This window comes from Trichomycterus rosablanca, chromosome 6 (assembly GCF_030014385.1).
Source record: "Trichomycterus rosablanca isolate fTriRos1 chromosome 6, fTriRos1.hap1, whole genome shotgun sequence".
In the NCBI taxonomy this organism is placed as follows: Eukaryota; Metazoa; Chordata; class Actinopteri; order Siluriformes; family Trichomycteridae; genus Trichomycterus; species Trichomycterus rosablanca.
In genome coordinates this window covers 19330350-19351001 of record NC_085993.1, presented here as the reverse complement: position 1 = coordinate 19351001, position 20652 = coordinate 19330350, and the positions used below count along the sequence as shown (strand labels likewise).

Genomic DNA, 20652 nt, shown 5'->3' with positions numbered 1-20652 from the left:
TGTTAGATTTTTTAAAACCCCCAAACTTTTACCAACATTGTATTACTGTTCTAATACTGGCCATTTTTGCTGTTATCTTGAAATATGTATCCTTGTTGCTAGATGTGATATGCTGACTTCTTCAGATTAGATCTGGATATCTAGAATGCCATGCAAGGGCGCTCAGGTGGTGCAGTGGTAACAGACACCCCACCCTGCAGGCTGTGCGCCTACACTTACAACGATTGGTCTGTTGTTCCAGAAAAGGGTGCCGGGAGGATTCCTCATAACTGATGCAATTATGACCTCTGCTAGCTGATTGGTGGCGCCTGCACTGTCAAGGGATAATGCATTGATCAGGGTGTGTCTCTCCGTACACAAGGCTGATCCACATATGAACCCGTCTTGTGCAGGTGAAAAGATGCAGTCGGCTACTGCACATGTGTCGGAGGGGGCATGTGTTAGTCACAGCTCTTCTCAGTCAGAGTGGAGGTCAACCTCAGTAGAGAGGAAGTGTAATGCAATTGGGTAATTGGATATAACTAGATTGGGAGGAAAATTGGGGGGAAATGCGAAATAAATAAATAAATAAAAACAAATGCCATGCAAAACAAATGTAATAATAATAAAACTGTTGCAATTGTTGTTTTGTTACAGGGTGGCACAGCTGGTAGAGGGTGTCACACAGATCCTGAGAACCTGGGTTTCGATCAGTGTCTGTTAGGAGTTTAACATATTCTCTCTGGTTTCCACCTATTTTATTGGTTTCCACCTATTCCAGACATACAGATGGTAAGTTGTCTACTCTAAACTGCCACTATTCGTAAGTGATTAAGTGACTGTGTGAGTATGTGATGCCCTGTAATGAATTGGTGCCTTGTTCAAAGTGTATTTCAGTCAAATTTGGTGACTCAAGACACAATGTAACCTTAACCAGGATGACTCTAACCAAAGTGGTTAGTGAAACTAAATGTATGCTTGCAAATTAGCTGTGTGCTACACCACCAACAAAAATGATGCTTACTATAAAATATTACTCAGAAATTGTAAATCCAAATTCACAATCCCAAGATGCACTTTGTGTTAGTTTGCCTATAAGGAATGACAGTAGGTATGTTAACAACTGGCATTTAATTGCATAATATAATGACCCTGATGACCCTAAAAACTAAATGGTGTTTTTACACTCAGGGAAAAAGGTACTTTTTTTTTTTGCAATAACATTTCCACTAAAATACATCTTCTGTTTGTGTTTTTGCTTTATAGTCACACACAGGAAAATGAAGTGTCATGCTCTGGGTTTACCACTGTCGGCAGTGGTGACTCATGTTACACGTTAAAGATGGATTTCATTTTATCAGTATTGCTTACAGCTGTGTATTCTTTTTTTTAGCCCAGATACTGCCAGACTTTGAACAACAATCTTGCTGGAATCAAACTAATTGAAAAGTCAAATCAAACTGACTTACAAGTAATTTAAATCAGTCAGTGAGTTGATGATCTTTGGGCAAAATTTCATGGGCATACTAGTTTGAAATTATTTGTCCAACAAGCTAATGGTGTCTGAATACTTTTGACTCACCAATTTCTGTAAACAAGTAAATAATCTCACTAATTACTAATTAAATGCACAAGATAAGTTAATAATTTAGACACGTAAATTTTGTCCGTTTGGATTTCTGAGGCACTCAGGCGTGTGTCTATATCATACCAAGAAGATCCAAGGACATCAGCAATTGTAAAACATCTGATGCTGGGTCATGTAACAGGACAGTGATCCAAAGCTGACCAGCAAATTGACATGTGAATGGCCAAAGGAAAAAAAACACAAGGTGCTGGTATTGCCGAGTCAAAGTCCAAACATCAGCCCTATTGAGATGCTGTGACCAGATATTAAGCCGAGAGTTGTGTATAAATTAATGTTCTCAAACATCAGTAAACTAAAGTAATGCTGTTGGGAAGAGTGGGCTGAAGTTTCTCCAAAATGATGTAATAAACTAATAAACTCCTACAGAAAATGACTTTGATGATGACTTATTATTTCATGTTATATTTCATGTTTTATCTGCTCAACTTCATTTCATTTATTAATAAACATCCATTCCTGCATTTCAGGCCTGCAACATATTCCAAAAACATTTGGGGCGGTGGCAATTTAGGGCTAGTAGTAAGGTGAAAAAACTACAGTGTATCACAAAAGTGAGTACACCCCTCACATTTCTGTAAATATTTCATTATATCTTTTCATGGGACAACACTATAGACATGAAACTTGGATATAACTTAGAGTAGTCAGTGTACAACTTGTATAGCAGTGTAGATTTACTGTCTTCTGAAAATAACTCAACACACAGCCATTAATGTCTAAATAGCTGGCAACATAAGTGAGTACACCCCACAGTGAACATGTCCAAATTGTGCCCAAAGTGTCAATATTTTGTGTGACCACCATTATTATCCAGCACTGCCTTAACCCTCCTGGGCATGGAATTCACCAGAGCTGCACAGGTTGCTACTGGAATCCTCTTCCACTCCTCCATGATGACATCACGGAGCTGGTGGATGTTAGACACCTTGAACTCATCCACCTTCCACTTGAGGATGCGCCACAGGTGCTCAATTGGGTTTAGTCCATCACCTTTACCTTCAGCTTCCTCAGCAAGGCAGTTGTCATCTTGGAGGTTGTGTTTGGGGTCGTTATCCTGTTGGAAAACTGCCATGAGGCCCAGTTTTCGAAGGGAGGGGATCATGCTCTGTTTCAGAATGTCACAGTACATGTTGAAATTCATGTTTCCCTCAATGAACTGCAGCTCCCCAGTGCCAGCAACACTCATGCAGCCCAAGACCATGATGCTACCACCACCATGCTTGACTGTAGGCAAGATACAGTTGTCTTGGTACTTCTCACCAGGGCGCCGCCACACATGCTGGACACCATCTGAGCCAAACAAGTTTCTCTTGGTCTCGTCAGACCACAGGGCATTCCAGTAATCCATGTTCTTGGACTGCTTGTCTTCAGCAAACTGTTTGCGGGCTTTCTTGTGCGTCAGCTTCCTTCTGGGATGACGACCATGCAGACCGAGTTGATGCAGTGTGCGGCGTATGGTCTGAGCACTGACAGGCTGACCTCCCACGTCTTCATCCTCTGCAGCAATGCTGGCAGCACTCATGTGTCTATTTTTTAAAGCCAACCTCTGGATATGACGCCGAACACGTGGACTCAACTTCTTTGGTCGACCCTGGCGAAGCCTGTTCCGAGTGGAACCTGTCCTGGAAAACCGCTGTATGACCTTGGCCACCATGCTGTAGCTCAGTTTCAGGGTGTTAGCAATCTTCTTATAGCCCAGGCCATCTTTGTGGAGAGCAACAATTCTATTTCTCACATCCTCAGAGAGTTCTTTGCCATGAGGTGCCATGTTGAATATCCAGTGGCCAGTATGAGAGAATTGTACCCAAAACACCAAATTTAACAGCCCTGCTCCCCATTTACACCTGGGACCTTGACACATGACACCAGGGAGGGACAACGACACATTTGGGCACAATTTGGACATGTTCACTGTGGGGTGTACTCACTTATGTTGCCAGCTATTTAGACATTAATGGCTGTGTGTTGAGTTATTTTCAGAAGACAGTAAATCTACACTGCTATATAAGCTGTACACTGACTACTCTAAGTTATATCCAAGTTTCATGTCTATAGTGTTGTCCCATGAAAAGATATAATGAAATATTTGCAGAAATGTGAGGGGTGTACTCACTTTTGTGATACACTGTAAATAATGATGCAATTTTAAACAGGTGATGTCAACAGGTGATTGTAATCATGGTTTGGTACAAAAGCAGCATCCAGGGAAGGCAAAGAGTCTTTGATGAGCAAAGATGATCAGAGGATCTCCAGTTTGTCAACAAATGTGTGAGAAAATTATTGAAATGTTTACAAACATATGAAGTGATTTGCATATTTCTCCCTCTACAGTGCATAATATCATTAAACCATTCAAGGAATCGGGAGGAATTTCAGTGTGTAGTCCAAGGGCGCAAGCTTAAGCTGAACGCCCGTGATCTTTGATCCCTCAGGTGGCATTGCATCAAGAACCACCACTCAACAATAGCTGATATAACCACATGGGTGAGGGATTACTTTGGCAAACCTTTGTTGAGCACTACAATACAGAGTTACATGCACAAATGCCACTTAAAACTTTACTGTGCAAAAAAGAAGCCTTATGTTAACCATGTCCAGAAGCGGTGGTGACTTCTCGGTGTTCAAAGGCATCTAGGATGGACCATCACACAGTGGAAACATGTATTGTGGTCAGATGAAACAGCATTCCAGGTCTTTTTTGGAAAAAATGGACGTCGTGTGCTCCTGACGAAAGACGAAATAAAACCATCCAGACTGTTATCAGCAACAAGTCCAAAAGCCAGGATGTGTCATGGTATGGGGTCGTGTCAGTGCCCTTGGCAAAGGTCATTTGCACTTCTGTGATGCAGCATTAATGCAGAAAAGTACACTGAGATCTTAGAGCAACATATGCTGCCTTCCAGACATCATCTTTTCTAGGGGCGTCCATGCATTTTTCAACAAGACAATGCAAAAACACATGCTGCACACATTACAAAGGCATGGTAAGGTACGGGTACTGGACTGGCCTGCCTGCAGTCCTGACCTGCCCCTTATAGAGAATTTTGAAAGAAAAAATGTAACAACGACGACCCCGTACTGTTGCACATCTTAAGACGTGTTTGCAGGAAGAATGGGACAAAATAAAAGCTGAAACATTAAATCACTTGGTATCCTCGGTGCCAAAACGTCTTTTAAATGTGGTGAAAAGGAATGGCAACAATACAAAGTGGTAAATGCTTTACCGTCCAAACTTTTTGGAATGTGTTGCAGACCTGAAATGCAGGAATGGATGTTTATTAATAAATGAAATGAAGTTGAGCAGATAAAACATAAAATATCTCAGGTTCATCTTGTCTGCAATCAAATAAAAGTCAAAGTAAATGCAAGAAACTCTGTGTTTTTTTATTATTTGCTTTTTCCATGCTGTCCCAACTTTTTCTGATTTCGGGTTGTACTAAAGGTGGTTGTACATGTCTTTTAATCATAGGGTGTATTTACTTTTACCATCTGGTTTCTGAATATTGGTTTACTTTTATGATTTTGTTCTGATTTTGTTTTGATCTGATGTTATTTGTTTTATTTTTACAGAGGTTGGTAAGGACCACATAACTGACTGTGGTGCACAAACTGCATTTGGTTTATAATACAAACCTTTTCAGATCAAATTGTGGGTATTTTAAGGAAATCATTATTTAAAGACAGTTTTCTTAAATTCATAGTATTTATCCAGAAAACCTTTTCTTTGTAATGTACGTAAAAGGTGTTTGTTTTTATTTTTAACTGCAGCTGGAAAATCTCTAAGTCATTATGAATGAGATGGAACAATTAATATACAGTGACAATAATTAGCATTTTTTTCCAGCGTGACCACACTTTTTAGAGTACTAATCTAAAAAAAAAACTCTGCATTTACATACATCTTTACTCTGAAAAGTTGCAATGCTGGTAAATTGTAGAATTTGGGTATTCCCACTTTGTCTACAAGAAATGTGTTTAGCTTGTGGTTTCTTAAGGCGAGTGACAAGCATCTGAGTAAGCATATCTAAACCTTTTAGTAAAATGTCATGGCCAACGCTTATAAATACACATGAACCACACAAACTGTGTATGTACATTCTGTACAAACAGTGTAAAGGTACACAAAAAGTACAATGAGCTGTGCATGCGCTCAGTAGAATATTTATTGAAAATACAAGCAAATTTGATAAGCTGGCCATTTTGAGTCTGAATGAGAAACATCTAGTTTTCTTGACAAATGTCCATGTGCACTAATATTCAACAACCAGCCTCAGTCCTTGTTATATTTATATTTTCAGCATTTAGCAGACGCCTTTATCCAAAGCGACTTACAGTTGTGACAGTGTACAGTCTAAGCAATTGAGTGTTAAGGGCATTGCTCATGGGCCCAACAGTGACAACCTGGCAGTGGTGGGGCTGGAACTGGCAACCTTCTGATTACTAATCTAGTACTCTAACTGCTAGGCTACAACTGCCCTGCAACTGCTGTTGTTGGAACATCCTTTTTCTTGATAACCACTAATGAGCGATTTCAAGATTCTGACATTTCTCTTGTGGAATCTTTGCTTATTCTTATCATGCAAAGCGTCCAGCTCATTGAGATTTGATGGCTTTGGTTTTGCAACTACTTGCTTTAAATTACACCAAAGAATTTCTATTGGATTTACATTTGGAGATGTTTTAATTTAGTTGATGTTTTGATTTATTGCTCCATAGAACTTTGTTCCATTCCAGAATCTGCAGACATTTCCTTCTGGTGTATTCCAGTTAACGTTCCTGTGCTTCTTGGTCAGTAGTGGCATCCATTGTGGAGTCTGTTCAAGAAGTCCTTGGATGTTAAATGATCATCTTATGGTTGCCACAGACACATTTGTCCCAGCCTTCATTAGATAATCCTTAAAGTTTTGTACAGTTACACAGGGGTTTGTCAACATAATAAGGCCAATGACGAAATTGTCATTTTTTTTCCCACAGCCAGGTAGGTTTGCTGCTGCGACTTAGGTTTGGAATTTTCAAACAGTACTCTTAAGTGTTCCTTACCTTTCATAATTGATTCAACACACATTGATCAGGTGATTATTTGGGTGGTGTTTATAAAACCCCCCAGCAAATTAAGGCTTATTATTGAGTTTACAGTGGTTTAATCATGTTGTAACCCAACTTTAGGTCAGACAGACTAGCATTAGGTTTTGAGATCAGCAATATTATGTAAGGGTTAAATAAGTGTGAAATGACAGTATTAAAGATTCTGTATCCCTAAAATTCTACATTAGAGTATAGTATAGTATAGTATAGTATAGTATAGTATAGTATAGTATAGTATAGTATAGTATAGTATAGTATAGTATAAAAATATAATTTTATTTTTTAAATTGAGTGTTTCGGACTGAAATTCTAAACGTTTTAACAAATAATGGTTAAAAAATGTTAGTGTTGTAATTTTTTATTATTTTATGATAATTAAAAAATGCATTTTTGCCGCTCAGGTGGCACAGCGGTAAAATACGCTAGCACACCAGAGCTGGGATTTCGAATACATCGTATAGAATCTCAGCTCTGCCATCCGGTTGGGCTGGGCGGCCACATGAACAACGTTTGGCTGTTGTTCATCCAGGTAGGGAGCCGGATAGGGACCTCATAACTGATGCAATTAAGACCTCTGCTGGCTGATTGATGGAGTCTGCACAGAGTAGAGGAATAATGCTGATGAGGGTATGGCTGTCGCCTCGTGCAGGTGAAAAGATGCAGTCGGCTACTGCTGACGTGTCGGAGGGGGCATGTGTCAGTTTGCTCTCCTCAATGATTATGGGTTTAAAAAGGAGAGTCTGTGATTTATTATTTCTTCTGAATCTTTAACTGACAAGAATGGAAAGATTTCCAGTGTGATTTTCACTGATCAGCTATATTGTATTTTGTAAACAGGGATAGGGCAAAACAACAGTATAAAGTTTATACTTTTTGAAACATTCACAAGCAGGTGAATTGGTAACAGGTGAGGGAATAATAATTGGGTATAAAGGAGGATCCATCAAAGGCTCAGTCACTGCGAACGATAATGGGTTGTGGCTCACCACTTTGTGCAAAACTTTGTGAGAGAATTGTCAATCAATTCAAAAAGCACATTTCTTAATGCAAGATATTTAACCAACTGCTGTACATAATATTTTAAAAAGATTCATTGAATCTGGAGAAATCTCAGTCTGTGTAGGCCAAGGCCAAATACCAAAGTTAAATGTGCGTAAGCTTTGGGGCCTCAGATGTCAGTATACTTATAACCAAATGGGCTTGGCAGTAATTCAGAAAATTGTTTATCATTTAACACAATCCGGTGCAATGCAAAACTTTGTTATGTTGTTTTTAAGGCAACATCCTTTTCTGGGAAGTTTTTTATATTTGTCTGTTAAATAAAGATTCAGGAGGGTAAAAAATCACAGATTGTGCTTTTTATTGCATTTTTTAAAAATGTCCTAACTTTTCTGAAAATGGGGTTTTGAAAATATCTAAAATTTTCTAGAAATAGCATTTGTATATACAGTAATAGAAATTTGTATTGGATATTTAAAAAAAACAGCTTAAAACCTGCTCCTATATGCTAAATTTGGCAAGTATTTAGTGTGACCTCACTTTTTATTAATAGCAGGAACCTGGCTCTCTTAAACCTAAATGGAATAAAACCCTGAAGTCATTGCTAATGCCTGTATTTGTCTTACTATTTCATGTCAAAATGACTGCTGTGATAAAGATTTGTTACACCAGGTTTATGGAAGAGATGCTTGAGCATCACATACACATGTTGTATGAGTTTAGTTCATTGGAAGTGTGCTAATATGTAAATCATAATCAAAACATCAAAACAAATAAACTGGATCTAATCAGGAGAGGTGAGTACAAAAAAAGGACTGAAAAAGTTTCTTAAAACATCCTCATGGGGGACCGTAAGAAATCCAGCAAGGACCTTGTTTAGCATCTGGCAGTTTCATTGAGATGCTAAGTTTATTCTTCCACAGTCCGAAGGACTTGACCAAGAATAGTCATTTTCGAAGGGTAGCAGCCAAGAAACCACTTTAACGGAAGTGAAACAAGATGAAAAGGCCAAGATGTGCTAATGCTTACAAACATTAAAATTAAGATCAGTGGAAAACAGTATTATGGAGTAATTAATCCACATTGAAATGTTTGGGTCCAATTGTTAACAATATGTGAGAAGAAGAGTTGGACGAATGAGTGCTTGCAGCCTTCTGTGAAACATAGTGGGGAGTTTGTCCTGGAGAAAGTCTGTGAATGTCCTTGAGTGGCCCAGCCAGAGTCCAGACCTGAATCCATTTGAACATCTGTGGAAGGAGTTGAAAATGGCTGTGTATCAACGCTCCCCCCAACCTGACGGAGCTTGCAAGGATATTCCAAGAGGAATGGGCAAAAATGTCTAGAAACAAGTGTGTCAAGCTTGTCGCTTCTTTCTCAGGACGCCTTGACACTGTAATTGCAGCCCAAGGTGCATCAACCAAGTATTAGGCTAAGGGTGTGTACAGATATGTAACCCCTAAATAAACCATTTTTGCCAGTAAAATAAAATTGCATATTTTCTAAACCCTGTTTATTGGTGATTGTGTATATGTTTGAGGCAAAAAAGAACTCAATTAACTCTATTATAGAATGAGTCTGTAACGTAATAAAACGTGGAGAAGGTGAAAGGGGTGTGCAAACTTTCTGGCTTGACTGTACATACAGACCTGACTGACAATGCTTGAGCAGAGAGGGGATGGCTGAGGAGGCCCTGCAATGGAGTCGCATCCTGTCCGTGTGTGTTACTGCATTTCACCCAGTGACCTGATTGACTATGACCCTGACCAGCGGTGGTAAAAACATGAAAATATTGAATTTTTGAAAGCACATCAGAATGGCAGATTCACCTCTCTCTCTCTCTCTCTCTCTCTCACACTTTTACTCTCTCTTTCTTTTTAGTTCCTGCTAGCTTTTGGTTTGTTCATGTGGGCTGAAACCAAAAGCAGTGACGTGAGCCGCAGAGAGCTAAGCCATATATATACTGCACACATCAACTCACAGCATGTGCCTAAAATGGACAGCATTAAGCTCTGGTTGAAAGTGCTTATCATGGACTATGTCTTGTCCATGTGCTTGGATTTAAAATGTAACTGGAAGACACAGTATGAACATAGGGGGATATGTTGTGATTCCTGCCCCAAAGGTAAGCCCATTGTTTTTGTTATAATTTTATTATTGTTCTAAGATTAGAAAAATGAGTAATGTTTGTATTTGCCAACATGGCACTTAAATGAACAGTGTCAATATGAGCAGTGTCAGCTGGATTAACATGTATAATTATCCAATTATTAGTCATTTAGTCATTTGGCAGCAAATCTATATAGGTTGTGGAATGATTGTTAGTGCCAAATGGGCTGGTTTATGTATATTGGAAACTGATGACTAGATTTTCATTCACATCAGTCTAGAAGTCAAAATGGTGATGAACAAATATCTATAGTGACAAAAAAAACTTTGTTAGAATGGATATAGTGTAATGAAAACAATCACTCTTCACAAATATGGTGAGCAGAAAAACATTTCAAAATGCATCATGTCAAACCTTAAAGCTGATGAGCAACAAGACCACATCAGGTACCATTCCTGCCAGTAAAGAACAGAAATCTAGGGCTAAAGTGGCCAAAGGTTCACCAGAACTAAACAGTGAATAGAAAAATGTGGCCTGCTTTTATAAATCTTGATTTCTTCTGCAAAATGATAATGGCAGGATTGAAATGAGGAGTCAATCTGCCCTGTGTCAATAGTTCAGTCGAGTGCTGATTGGTAATGATTGGAAAACATTTTTCTAGCACATAATGGCCTTTCTGGTACCAATCATACATTCTTTTTCTTTGGTCATAGTTTACACACAACCAGATTTGAATCCAATAGAGCATTTTTAAGATGTGGTTGAAGCAATTGCATCATGCTTGGCGTTCCCAATAAAGATGCCAGTGAGTATGCATAAAAAGCTTTGGTTAAAAGAATTCCAAGAATTACAGATTTGTGCAACTCAGATTTTGCTTAGACTGGCTCATTTAATTATGTGTTGTTTTCTGGCTAAGCGTTAAGTGTGTTTAAAAGCTTTAAATTCTATCTGCCTTTGTTATTGAGTTACAACCTTAGACCACTTCGCTCATGCTGCATGTCTGACATATCAATATATGAATAAATTAATCCTCAAAATTTCTGTATGTACCTATCTTCAGGCATACCCAAATGTGGATATCCAGATTCTAGGAATGTTTGCGGCTTTCAGTTGTTCAAATCTAAATGATAGCAATACACTACATGACTAAATGTATGTACTCAGTCTAATCATTGAGTGGTGATTCAGTCACAGCCATAAAATCAGGTATATAACACTGGCACGGTGGCTCAGTGGGTAGCAATGTCACCTCATAGCAAGGTGGTCCTGGATTTGATTCCGAGTTGGGTCCTTTCTGTGTGGAGTTTGCATGTTTGCATGCACCAGTTTTCTCCCACAGTTCAAAACCATGCAAGTGAGGTGAAACTAAATTGGCCATGATTGTTGACATTGAACTTAAATGGATGAATGTATTGAGTAACTACCTGTCCTGTCATAAATGTAACCAAAGTGTGTAAACATTATATTAAAATCCCAATAAATAAACAAACAAACAATATTCTTTCACATTTGTGACTTTTATACTTCCATGCTGGTGCAGCAGTTTGGGGATGTTAAATGTATATTCTATAAAGACACATGTAAATGCACATGTCGTGTGAATGCACTGACCTTAACAGTGCCTTACAAATGCTCTTTTGACAGAATGGGAATAAATTGTCACTAACCAGCTTAAAATCTTGAAGGGCTCAGGTGAATAGAGGCTGTTAGTTTAGAAAGGGCAAAGGATCCTGTTATACACTGACCAGACATAACATTATGTGAATAACACTGATTATCTCTTCATCACAGCACCTGTTAGTGGGTGGGATATATTAGGCAGCAAGTGAACATTTTATCCTCAAAGTTGATGTGTTAGAAGCAGGAGAAATGGGCAAGCGTAAGGATTTGAAAGAGTTTAACAAGGACCAAATTGTGTCAGAGCATCTCCAAAACCTCAGCACTTGTGGGTTGTTCCTGTTCTGCAGTGGTCAGTATCTATCCAAAGTGGTCCAAGGAAGGAACAGTGTTAAACCGGCGACAGGGTCATGGGCGGCCAAGGCTTGTTGATGCACATGGGGAGTTAAAGCTGGCTTGTGTGGTCTTATCCAACAGACGAGCTACTGTAGCTCAGATTGCTGAAGACACATACAACCTACCTAAGCATTGTTGCAGACCATTTATACCATTTCATGGAAATTGTATTCCCTGATGGCTGTGGCCTCTTTCATCAGGATAATGCGCCCTGCCACAAAGCAAAAATGGTTCAGGAATGGCTTGAGGAGCACAACAACAAGTTTGAGGTATTGACTTGGCCTCCAAATTTCCCAGATCTCATGGAGGCCCCAACAACTTACAGGAGTTAAAGGGTCTGCTGCTAACACCTTGGTGTCAGATACCACAGCACACCTTCAGGGGTCTGGTGGACTCCATGCCTTGACAGGTCATGGCTGTTTTGGCACCAAAAGGGGGACCAACACAATATCAAGAAGGTGGTCATAATGCTATGCCTGATCAATATAAGGCTGATGGTTTTGAATGAGTGTCTACATAGAGTATCCTTGGTCATATAGTGTGTATACTATTTCTTAATTTTTAGATAGAATTAACAATTGGATTTTATTGTATTTTTTATATATATTTTAAGCATAGCTTCTAACATAATGCTTTCTACAGGTGAATATCCCATACAACTTTGCAATGCTGTCAGTGCTACCGTGTGTGGAAATTGCAATGCAGCAAACTCTAAAACCAACACCAGATGCTCCTGCAGTGATAAACCTCTGTGCATCAATTCTGATTGTTCAGATTGTGCCTTGAGACCAAAGTGCAAACGAGGAGAAAGGCTCAAGAGAGCGGGTAAGAAATCAGACTCCTTTCCTCTATGATAGGAATTCAGTAACTGCAACCCCAAATAACAAAAAGTTGGGACAGTACGGACAATGTAAATAAAATTAAAATGCAGTGTCCCTTACATTTACTTCGATTTGAGTTAATTCCAGACAGTTTGAACCCAAGATTTTTTATGTTTTGTCTGCTCAACTTCATTTCATTTGTTAATGTACCTCCATTCCTGCATTTCAGGCCTGCAACACATTCCCAAAAAAGTTGGGACAGTGGCAATTTAGTGCTAGTAATGAGGTGAAAAAACTAAACAATGATGTGATTCCTAACAGCTGATGTCAACAGGTGATCGTAATCATGGTTTGGTACAAAAGCAGCATTCAGGAAAGACTGAGTCTTGGATGAGCAAAGATGAACAAAGGATCTCCAGTTTGTCAACAAATGTGTGAGAAAATTATTGAAATGTTTAAAAACAATAAACCTCAAAGAAAGATTGGAAGGGGGTTGCAAATAGGAATAGGAATTTCAGTGTGTAAAGGCCAAGGGTGCAAGATTATGATCTTCCATCCCTCAGACAGCACTGCATCAAGAACAGCCACTCAACAATAGCTGATATAACCACATGGGTGAGGGATTACTTTGGCAAACCTTTGTCAAGCACTGCAACACGGAATTACTTTAACAAATGCCACTTAAAACTTCACTGTGCTAAAAAGAAGCCTTATGTTAACCATGTCCAGAAGCAGCGTCGACTTCTCTGGGCCTTAGAGGCATCTAGAATGGACTATCACACAGTGGAAACGTGTGTTGTGATCAGATGAATCAGCATTCCAGGTCTTTTTTGGAAAAAAATCCAGACTGTTATCACCAGCAAGTCCAAAAGCCAGGGTCTGTCATGGTATGGGGTGGTGTCAGTGCCCTTGGCAGGGGTCATTTACACTTTTGTGATGCAGCATTAATGCAAAAAAGTACATTTAGATCTTAGAGCAACATATGCTGCCTTCAAGACGTCATCTTTTCCAGGGACGTCCATGCATTTTTCAACAAGACAATGCAAAACCACATGCTGCACACATTTCAAAGGCATGGCTGCAGAAGAGGAGGGTACGAGTACTGCACTGGCCTGCCTGCAGTCCTGATCTGTCCCCAATAGATAATGTGTGGAGAATTTTGACACTAAAAATGTGACAACGACGACCCCGTACTGTTGCAGATCCTAAGACGTGTTTGCTGGAAGAACAGGACAAAATAAAAGCTGAAACACTAAATCTCTTGTTCTCCTCTGTGCCAAAACGTCTTTTAAGTGTGGTGAAAAGGAATGGCAACATTACAAAGTGGTAAATGTGTTACTGTCCCAACTCTTTTTGGAATGTGTTGCAGGTCTGAAATGCAGGAATGGATGTTTATTAATAAATTAAATGAAGTTAAGCAAATAAAACAGGATATATCTCAGGTTCATCCTGTCTGCAATTAAATAAAAGTAAATGTAAGTGTTTTATTTTATAATTTGCATTTTCAATGCTGTCCCAGCTTTTTCTGATTTGGGGTTGTACAAACCACAAGTTTTAAAAACATTTTTACTGGTTAAAAACATTTTTGTGGTACATTGTGCAACAATACATGCAGATAAAATCTTTATTTACCAAAAAAGGTTTAGTTTTGATCTGGTGGAGTGGGTGACATCAAGCAACTTAAGAACCGGCATGTTCCCTTTGTGTCCATGTAGGTTTCTTTCTTTATTCAAAGTAAATAAAGATGTCTGAGTTGCCCTTTGATAGATTGGTGACATGTTTAGGGTTCACAATTTATTTGCAGGGCATCACAGAGTATAATCAGCTTCAAAATATTTACTTTTAAAAGAATACTAAACAGCCGCTCAGGTGGCGCAGTGGTGAAAACACACGCTGAGATCACGAAAAAAAAAAATAATAATAATAATAAATAAAAAAATTAATAAAAAAAAAAAAAAATAAAAAAAAAAAAAAAAATATATATATATATAGTCTGACTTTCACTATTAAACACATCCCTGAGTTCTACTGTAGTTTTTCTACTATCTCACTATTCACCAAACGTTTAAGTGATCGCCGATCACGATCATTCAACATTTTTTTCCAACCACATTCCTTCCTCAAAGATGATGTTTCCCCACTGTCCTTCCAATTTTGAATATAGCGTTGGACAGTTCTGAACCTGATTTTAGTAGTTTCAGCAATCTCCTTAGATGTTTTCTCTGCTTGATGCATGCCAATAATTTGACCCTTCCGAAACAGATTAACATCTTTTTCACGACCACAGGATGTGTCTTTCGACATGGTTGTTCAACAAATTAGAAGCTACTCACTGCATCAGTTAGGGTTAAATAACTTGTTGCCAGCTGAAACATAATCGCCCATGCAGTAATTATCCAATGGGAGGCTCTTACCTATTTGCTTAGTGTGTGTGTGTGTGTGTGTGTGTGTATATATGTATACTGTGTGTACATATATGTATAAATGTATATTTATATTGACTAAAATTGTGTAGCATATTGTGAAAAATGTATTGAGACAGTCAAAGGTTCTAAATGTGACAAGATTCATACTTATCAATGAACATTTTCAGGCAAATTAATGGAAAATAACATGTTAAATAAACTCCTAATCTTGTTTTAGACCACTGTACTTCTACTAGTAGCTCAGCGGTTTAGGTACTTGACCAGTAATCAAAAGGTTGCTAGTTTAAGCCCCACTACTGCCAGGTTGCCACTGTTGGGCCCTTGGGCAAGGCTCTCAACCCTCAATTGCTCAAATTGTATTCAATGATAATTGTAAGTTGCTTTGGATAAAAGCGTCTGCTAAGTGCAGAAAATGTAAACGTTTAACACATCCTGTGCTTTTGGCAGGTAACTTTAAGTTTACTTATACATGTACACCATGCCCTAACATGACATACAATGATGAAGAAGACAGCACATGTAAGCCCATAACAGAGTAAGTCACAGTGATATTAAAAACAGAAATACTTATCTTGCAAAAGGTTTTGATAATCTTATCATACTAACTGTGTTGTTGGAAACAGCTGCAGTAAAGTCGGTTTGCTGGTTCTCTCAGCTGGAAACAGGACGCACAACACGCGATGTGGTTGTCATGGTTAGTGCCTTTTATCAGTCCATCAGTTAAAGTTTTGTGCAACTTTTTCACTTTACAAATTTACCTGCCATTTTAACCATATGACCAAAAGTATGTGGGCACCCCCATAATTATTAAATTTGGATTTTGTGATCACACCCATTGCTAACAAGTGTATACAATCATAGGAAGAAAATAAATAACATGCTTTTAAATTTGTATTATCAGTTTGGAATCATTAAAAAAAAACAAGGTCCATTAAGGACATAGTGTGACGAGATTGGTGCGGAGGAACTCCAGTGGCTTACACAAAGCCCTGATCACGACCACATTGTTCAAATTTGAGATGAATTTGAGATGGAACATTGACTTCACAAATGCTTACTGAAATGAAGGGTTACATATTACCACAGACACTCCTAAATCCAGTAAAAAGCCTTTCCAGAAGAGTGGAAACTGTTATAGTAACTGTTTGGGTCTGGGTTTTGGAATGGAATGTCTAACAAGTCCACAAAGTTGAATCAGTTCATCTGGACACAAGTTTGGTGTAGAGATACGTTTCGTCACTCATCCAAGTGACTGCTTCAGTCTGAGCTGGTGGTGAATAAGACCAATCTTATATGCAGACGATTTGCATATTGACCGATCACCGACCTTTGCATAACAATGAAACCAGTGATTAGGTCCATATGCAATGCATATCACAATGACCATTAATTACAATGTCCATGTGTGCCTTTCACATATGATTGGGGTATAGCTCCTATCACGGCGTTGTAAGATGGTGAGAGATGTACTCTCAGGCCCCCCTCAGGGATGGTCGTTTCTTCTTCACATAGATGTCCATCTCTCACCATCTTACAACGCCGTGATAGGAGCAGAATTTTCTAGTATTTGATATGTTTCCCCTTGGTGACAGAATGCACTTAAGCTTGCACACATCTGGCCCGCTTGTTTGTGCACACCTCTAATCATCCATGTTATTGCAGCATGATTTTACAATATTCTAGGGAGCATTTTGTGATGTTACACATTGTTTTTTTGTGTTCAAGTGCTGATAATGTTTAGGTTAGGTTAAGTAGTGGGCCATGTTCAAATTTCCATGACAGAGATAGTTGTGACATGGTATTGTGGGTGGCCTCAGTACAACAGATGAAAAATAAAATTTGTGTATGCACATGTAACATTAGTTCAATTCCTTTTAAATATTAAACATTTATAGTAATACATGATTTCAAATTTTAGATATATTTATATGAGTAATGATAATTTTATGTTGTTTTGATTTCTTTCATATTGACTCATTATGTGACTTTATGTGCCCACTCTCACAGATTCAAATCAGCTGACTTCTAGCATCATGATAGCAGGGTTAGTCATTTGTAGTTTGATCTGTGTGGCACTAATTATTAACCTCTGCTTTCAAAAGACCACAGAAAGAAGAGTAAAGAAAAGTAAGTGACAGCAAACACATGGCTTACTGTAAGTATAAATAAACCCCTTACATCAACAGCAACATTTAAAAGACTGTGAATTGTGTAAGTAACTTTGTTAAAAGCTTGTTAGGTTCAGCTGTTTGATTATTATCATTTTTTATTTGACATTTGACATTTTCAGCATTTAGCAGACGCTTTTATCCAAAGCGACTTACACAATGAGCAATTGAGGGTTAAGGGCCTTGCTCAGGGACCCAACAGTGGCAACTTGGTGGTGGCGAGGCTTGAACCGGCAACCTTCTGTTTACTAGTCCAGTACCTTAACCACTGAGCTATCACTGGCCCGGTGTTCAGTTCTGGAAGTCATACACCCTGAGTCATATGCCCTGAGGTGCCGTGCTATCACCTCTCATGCAACAGGTAGTACTGGGTTACATGGTAACAGTAGCAAGGTAGAGCCCCACCAAGCTCTAAAACCACACATTTTTTGTTTCCTCAATCAGGGCAGGGATTGGCATCAGTAGAGAGGAAGCATAATGCAATTGGATAACACTGGACAACAATTTTTTGCCAAAGTTCTGTTTCCTTGAATTTTTTTGGTGATTGTGACAGACCCATTCGAGCTGAACACAAATGTAGTTTCTGATTGTCTGTATCACATAGAAATTTTGAGAAACATGAGATTAAGTTTTACTGATTATAACATATTCAAATCTTATACCTGTCATTAGTTCAACCGAGCTAAAAGTGTTTTGCTGCTGATTTTTGTTTCTACTCAACATCTGGTGCATCTCGTATTAGTGTCCAGCAATAGTCAGCCAGCATTGACGGATTCCAGTGGCCTTGGTAACATTTTTCCATTGTGGCAATGTCTTGGTGAAAGCATTCGCCATGCTCATCACTTACTGCACCAAGATTAGGGAAGAAATCCAGGTGTCAATGCAGGGAATGAATTTTCAGTGACGCTGCACTTCATTACTTTGTAAGATTGAAGAAGGTTGTCAACCAGTTTGATGAAGTTTGGCAGTCGAAAATTTTCAGCAACATCCTGAAATGATTTCCAAGTGATTTTCTCAGGTCTCACCACCAGCTCTTTGAACTGATCATTCATAATGTGTCGCATTTGTGGACCAACAGAAATGCCTTCACTAATCTTGGTATCAGTTATTCTTGGGAACACTTCCCCCTTTTTGTTCATTGCTTTCATAAAATTTTTCATCAGCCTGAGTTTTATGTGAAGTGAATATCTTTTTTTTTGGGTCCACAAGTGGTTTATGTGCCAAATTGGGTCAAATTCTGATGATTTGGCCAGTTCTTTCTTTTTTAGTGTAATATGATTCTTCTTATGGCTGTCCCAATTGCAAATGAAGCAGCAATACTTGGTATATCTGAGCTGCAATCCAAGAAGCAGTGCCACTCTAAATCTCTAAATCTCCAGATGTTTCAGTTGTAGTTGCTGTACTTGATGTGTTTCGACAACAGTTCCATGTTCTGGTATGTTTCCTTCATGTGTGCAGCATACCAACATGTACTGAAGGACAGACATTGTCACTGTATAACAAGACATCCTTGAGGCATGAATCAATTAAATGGTACGTGATAGGAAAATTCTGAGGTGATTTTTGTTATCAGCAGCTCAAAACACCTAAGACACACCCAAAAGTGTTCAAGAAACAAAATCTCTGTTGACCAGTGTAATTGGATATGCTAAAGTCCGGAGAAAAAATGGGTAGAAAATGCATAAACAAAACAAAAACAAAAAAAACTGCACTCGCCCACTATCGCTAGGATTCAGTGGTTAAATCCCCAGTGGTGTTATTAGCCAGTTGGACATCTACAAACATAGAGATTTTCTAAACTGCAATAAAAAGAAGAATCAGTGATTTGTTAACTCTCCCAAACCTTTATTTAACTGATACAAGTAGAAAGAGAAGATTTCCAATGTTTTACTGATCATTAAGGCTGAGTTGAACAAGGCTCCATAATGGATTGGGTTGAGGTTATTAAATTTCTTTTATCTGGACTAATATATGATAATGGAAAACTTGAGGGCGGCACAGTGGCGCAGTGGGTAGCACAGGAGGTCTGTTTTCCTCCCACAAGACATGCAGTCAGGCCAATTGGAGCTATTAAAATTTGCAGTGTGTGTGTGTGTGTGTGTGTGTGTGTGTGTGTACCCTGTGGTGGACTGGCAACCTGTCCAAGGTGTTTCCTGACTCTTGCCCAGTAAATTGGTTAGGTTGTGGAAATTATTGGAAAATTATTTATCTACATTTTGCAGTTTTTGTGCTAATAGTTATATTTGTTAGCCAATATTCGGCACAATTATAAGAATATTCCAGAATGATGATGACGAAACTTTTCCAGGTCTCAAAGCCGTGGTTGGGGCATCAGCTACTGAGGTTTCAGGTGCTGCTTGATGTGTAGCTTGTCATTGTTGTAACTGGTAAAAATGTTTGACTTCTTTATGTTTTTTTTGCCAGAATGTCATCCACCCATACATTCACTGGTGCTGCAATCTGAGGAATGTGGCTATAAGCTGTCTAAAGAAGAAAAGGGGGAGATGTGTAACCTAAATGGTTTTCATGACATCAGTTCAGAAGAGTCTACTGAAGAGAAGTCACTGGAAATTTGCGTGTGAATTACATGTGTTTTTTTGGACATGTTATGTTTTTCATAAAGTCACATGTTCATATGTAATTATGTAAAAATAACTTTTGATAAAATGTGAAAAGTAAAAATGTGAGTCACTTTTATAGGGGTTGACTTAGCATTTAGCTATGACCGTGCTTCTCAAATATGTGATTGGGGCTTTCCAGGCGGTTCACATTTTGTTTTATTCATTTACATTTTCAGCCTTTAGCAGACTGTGACAGTATACTGCCTAAGCAAGTAAGGGTTAAGGGTCTTGCTCAAGGACCCAACAGTGGCAACCTGGCAGTGCTGGGGCTTGAACCAGTAACCTTTCGATTACTTGTCCAGATCATTAACTGCCCTACAAGATTCATCAGTTCACAAGTTTAATATCAAGCACAGTCATGGACAATTTTGTATTTCCAATTCACCTCTCTTGCATGTCTTTGTACTGTGGGAGGTAATCAGAGCTCTCGGGGGAAACCCATGCAGACACGGGGAGAACATGCAAACTCTACACAGAAAAAACACGGACCGCCCCACTTGGGGATCAAATCGAGAAAGTTCTTGCTGTGAGGCGACAGTGCTACCCACTGAACCACCATGCCGGCCAGTTCTGAAGACTCCTAAACCAAGCTATCAGGGGCACTTTATATCTGGCCTTGTGTGGGTGTGTTTAAAGGTGGAAAAGAAAAAAAAACATCAGCAGATTTCTGAGAATTATTAAATTTTTCCTATTTTAAATAAGTAACCCCTTTTGGATATTATTACCAGCATTACCATATCAGTAATACCAGCTTACCATGGCAAACGTTTAGTCCTTGTGGATTT

The 20652-nt window shown here is 38.8% G+C and overlaps 1 protein-coding gene across 1 annotated transcript; it reads left to right on the top strand.

The window, feature by feature from the left end:
- Nucleotides 1-9703: 9703 nt before the first annotated feature.
- tnfrsf18 (tumor necrosis factor receptor superfamily, member 18) lies at nucleotides 9704-19828 on the top strand. The gene is made up of 6 exons (XM_062997170.1): nucleotides 9704-9833; nucleotides 12537-12656; nucleotides 15526-15613; nucleotides 15702-15772; nucleotides 17086-17205; nucleotides 19641-19828. Exons 1-6 carry the CDS (start codon nucleotides 9704-9706, stop codon nucleotides 19826-19828), a joined length of 717 nt encoding a protein of 238 aa, XP_062853240.1.
- Nucleotides 19829-20652: the final 824 nt, after the last annotated feature.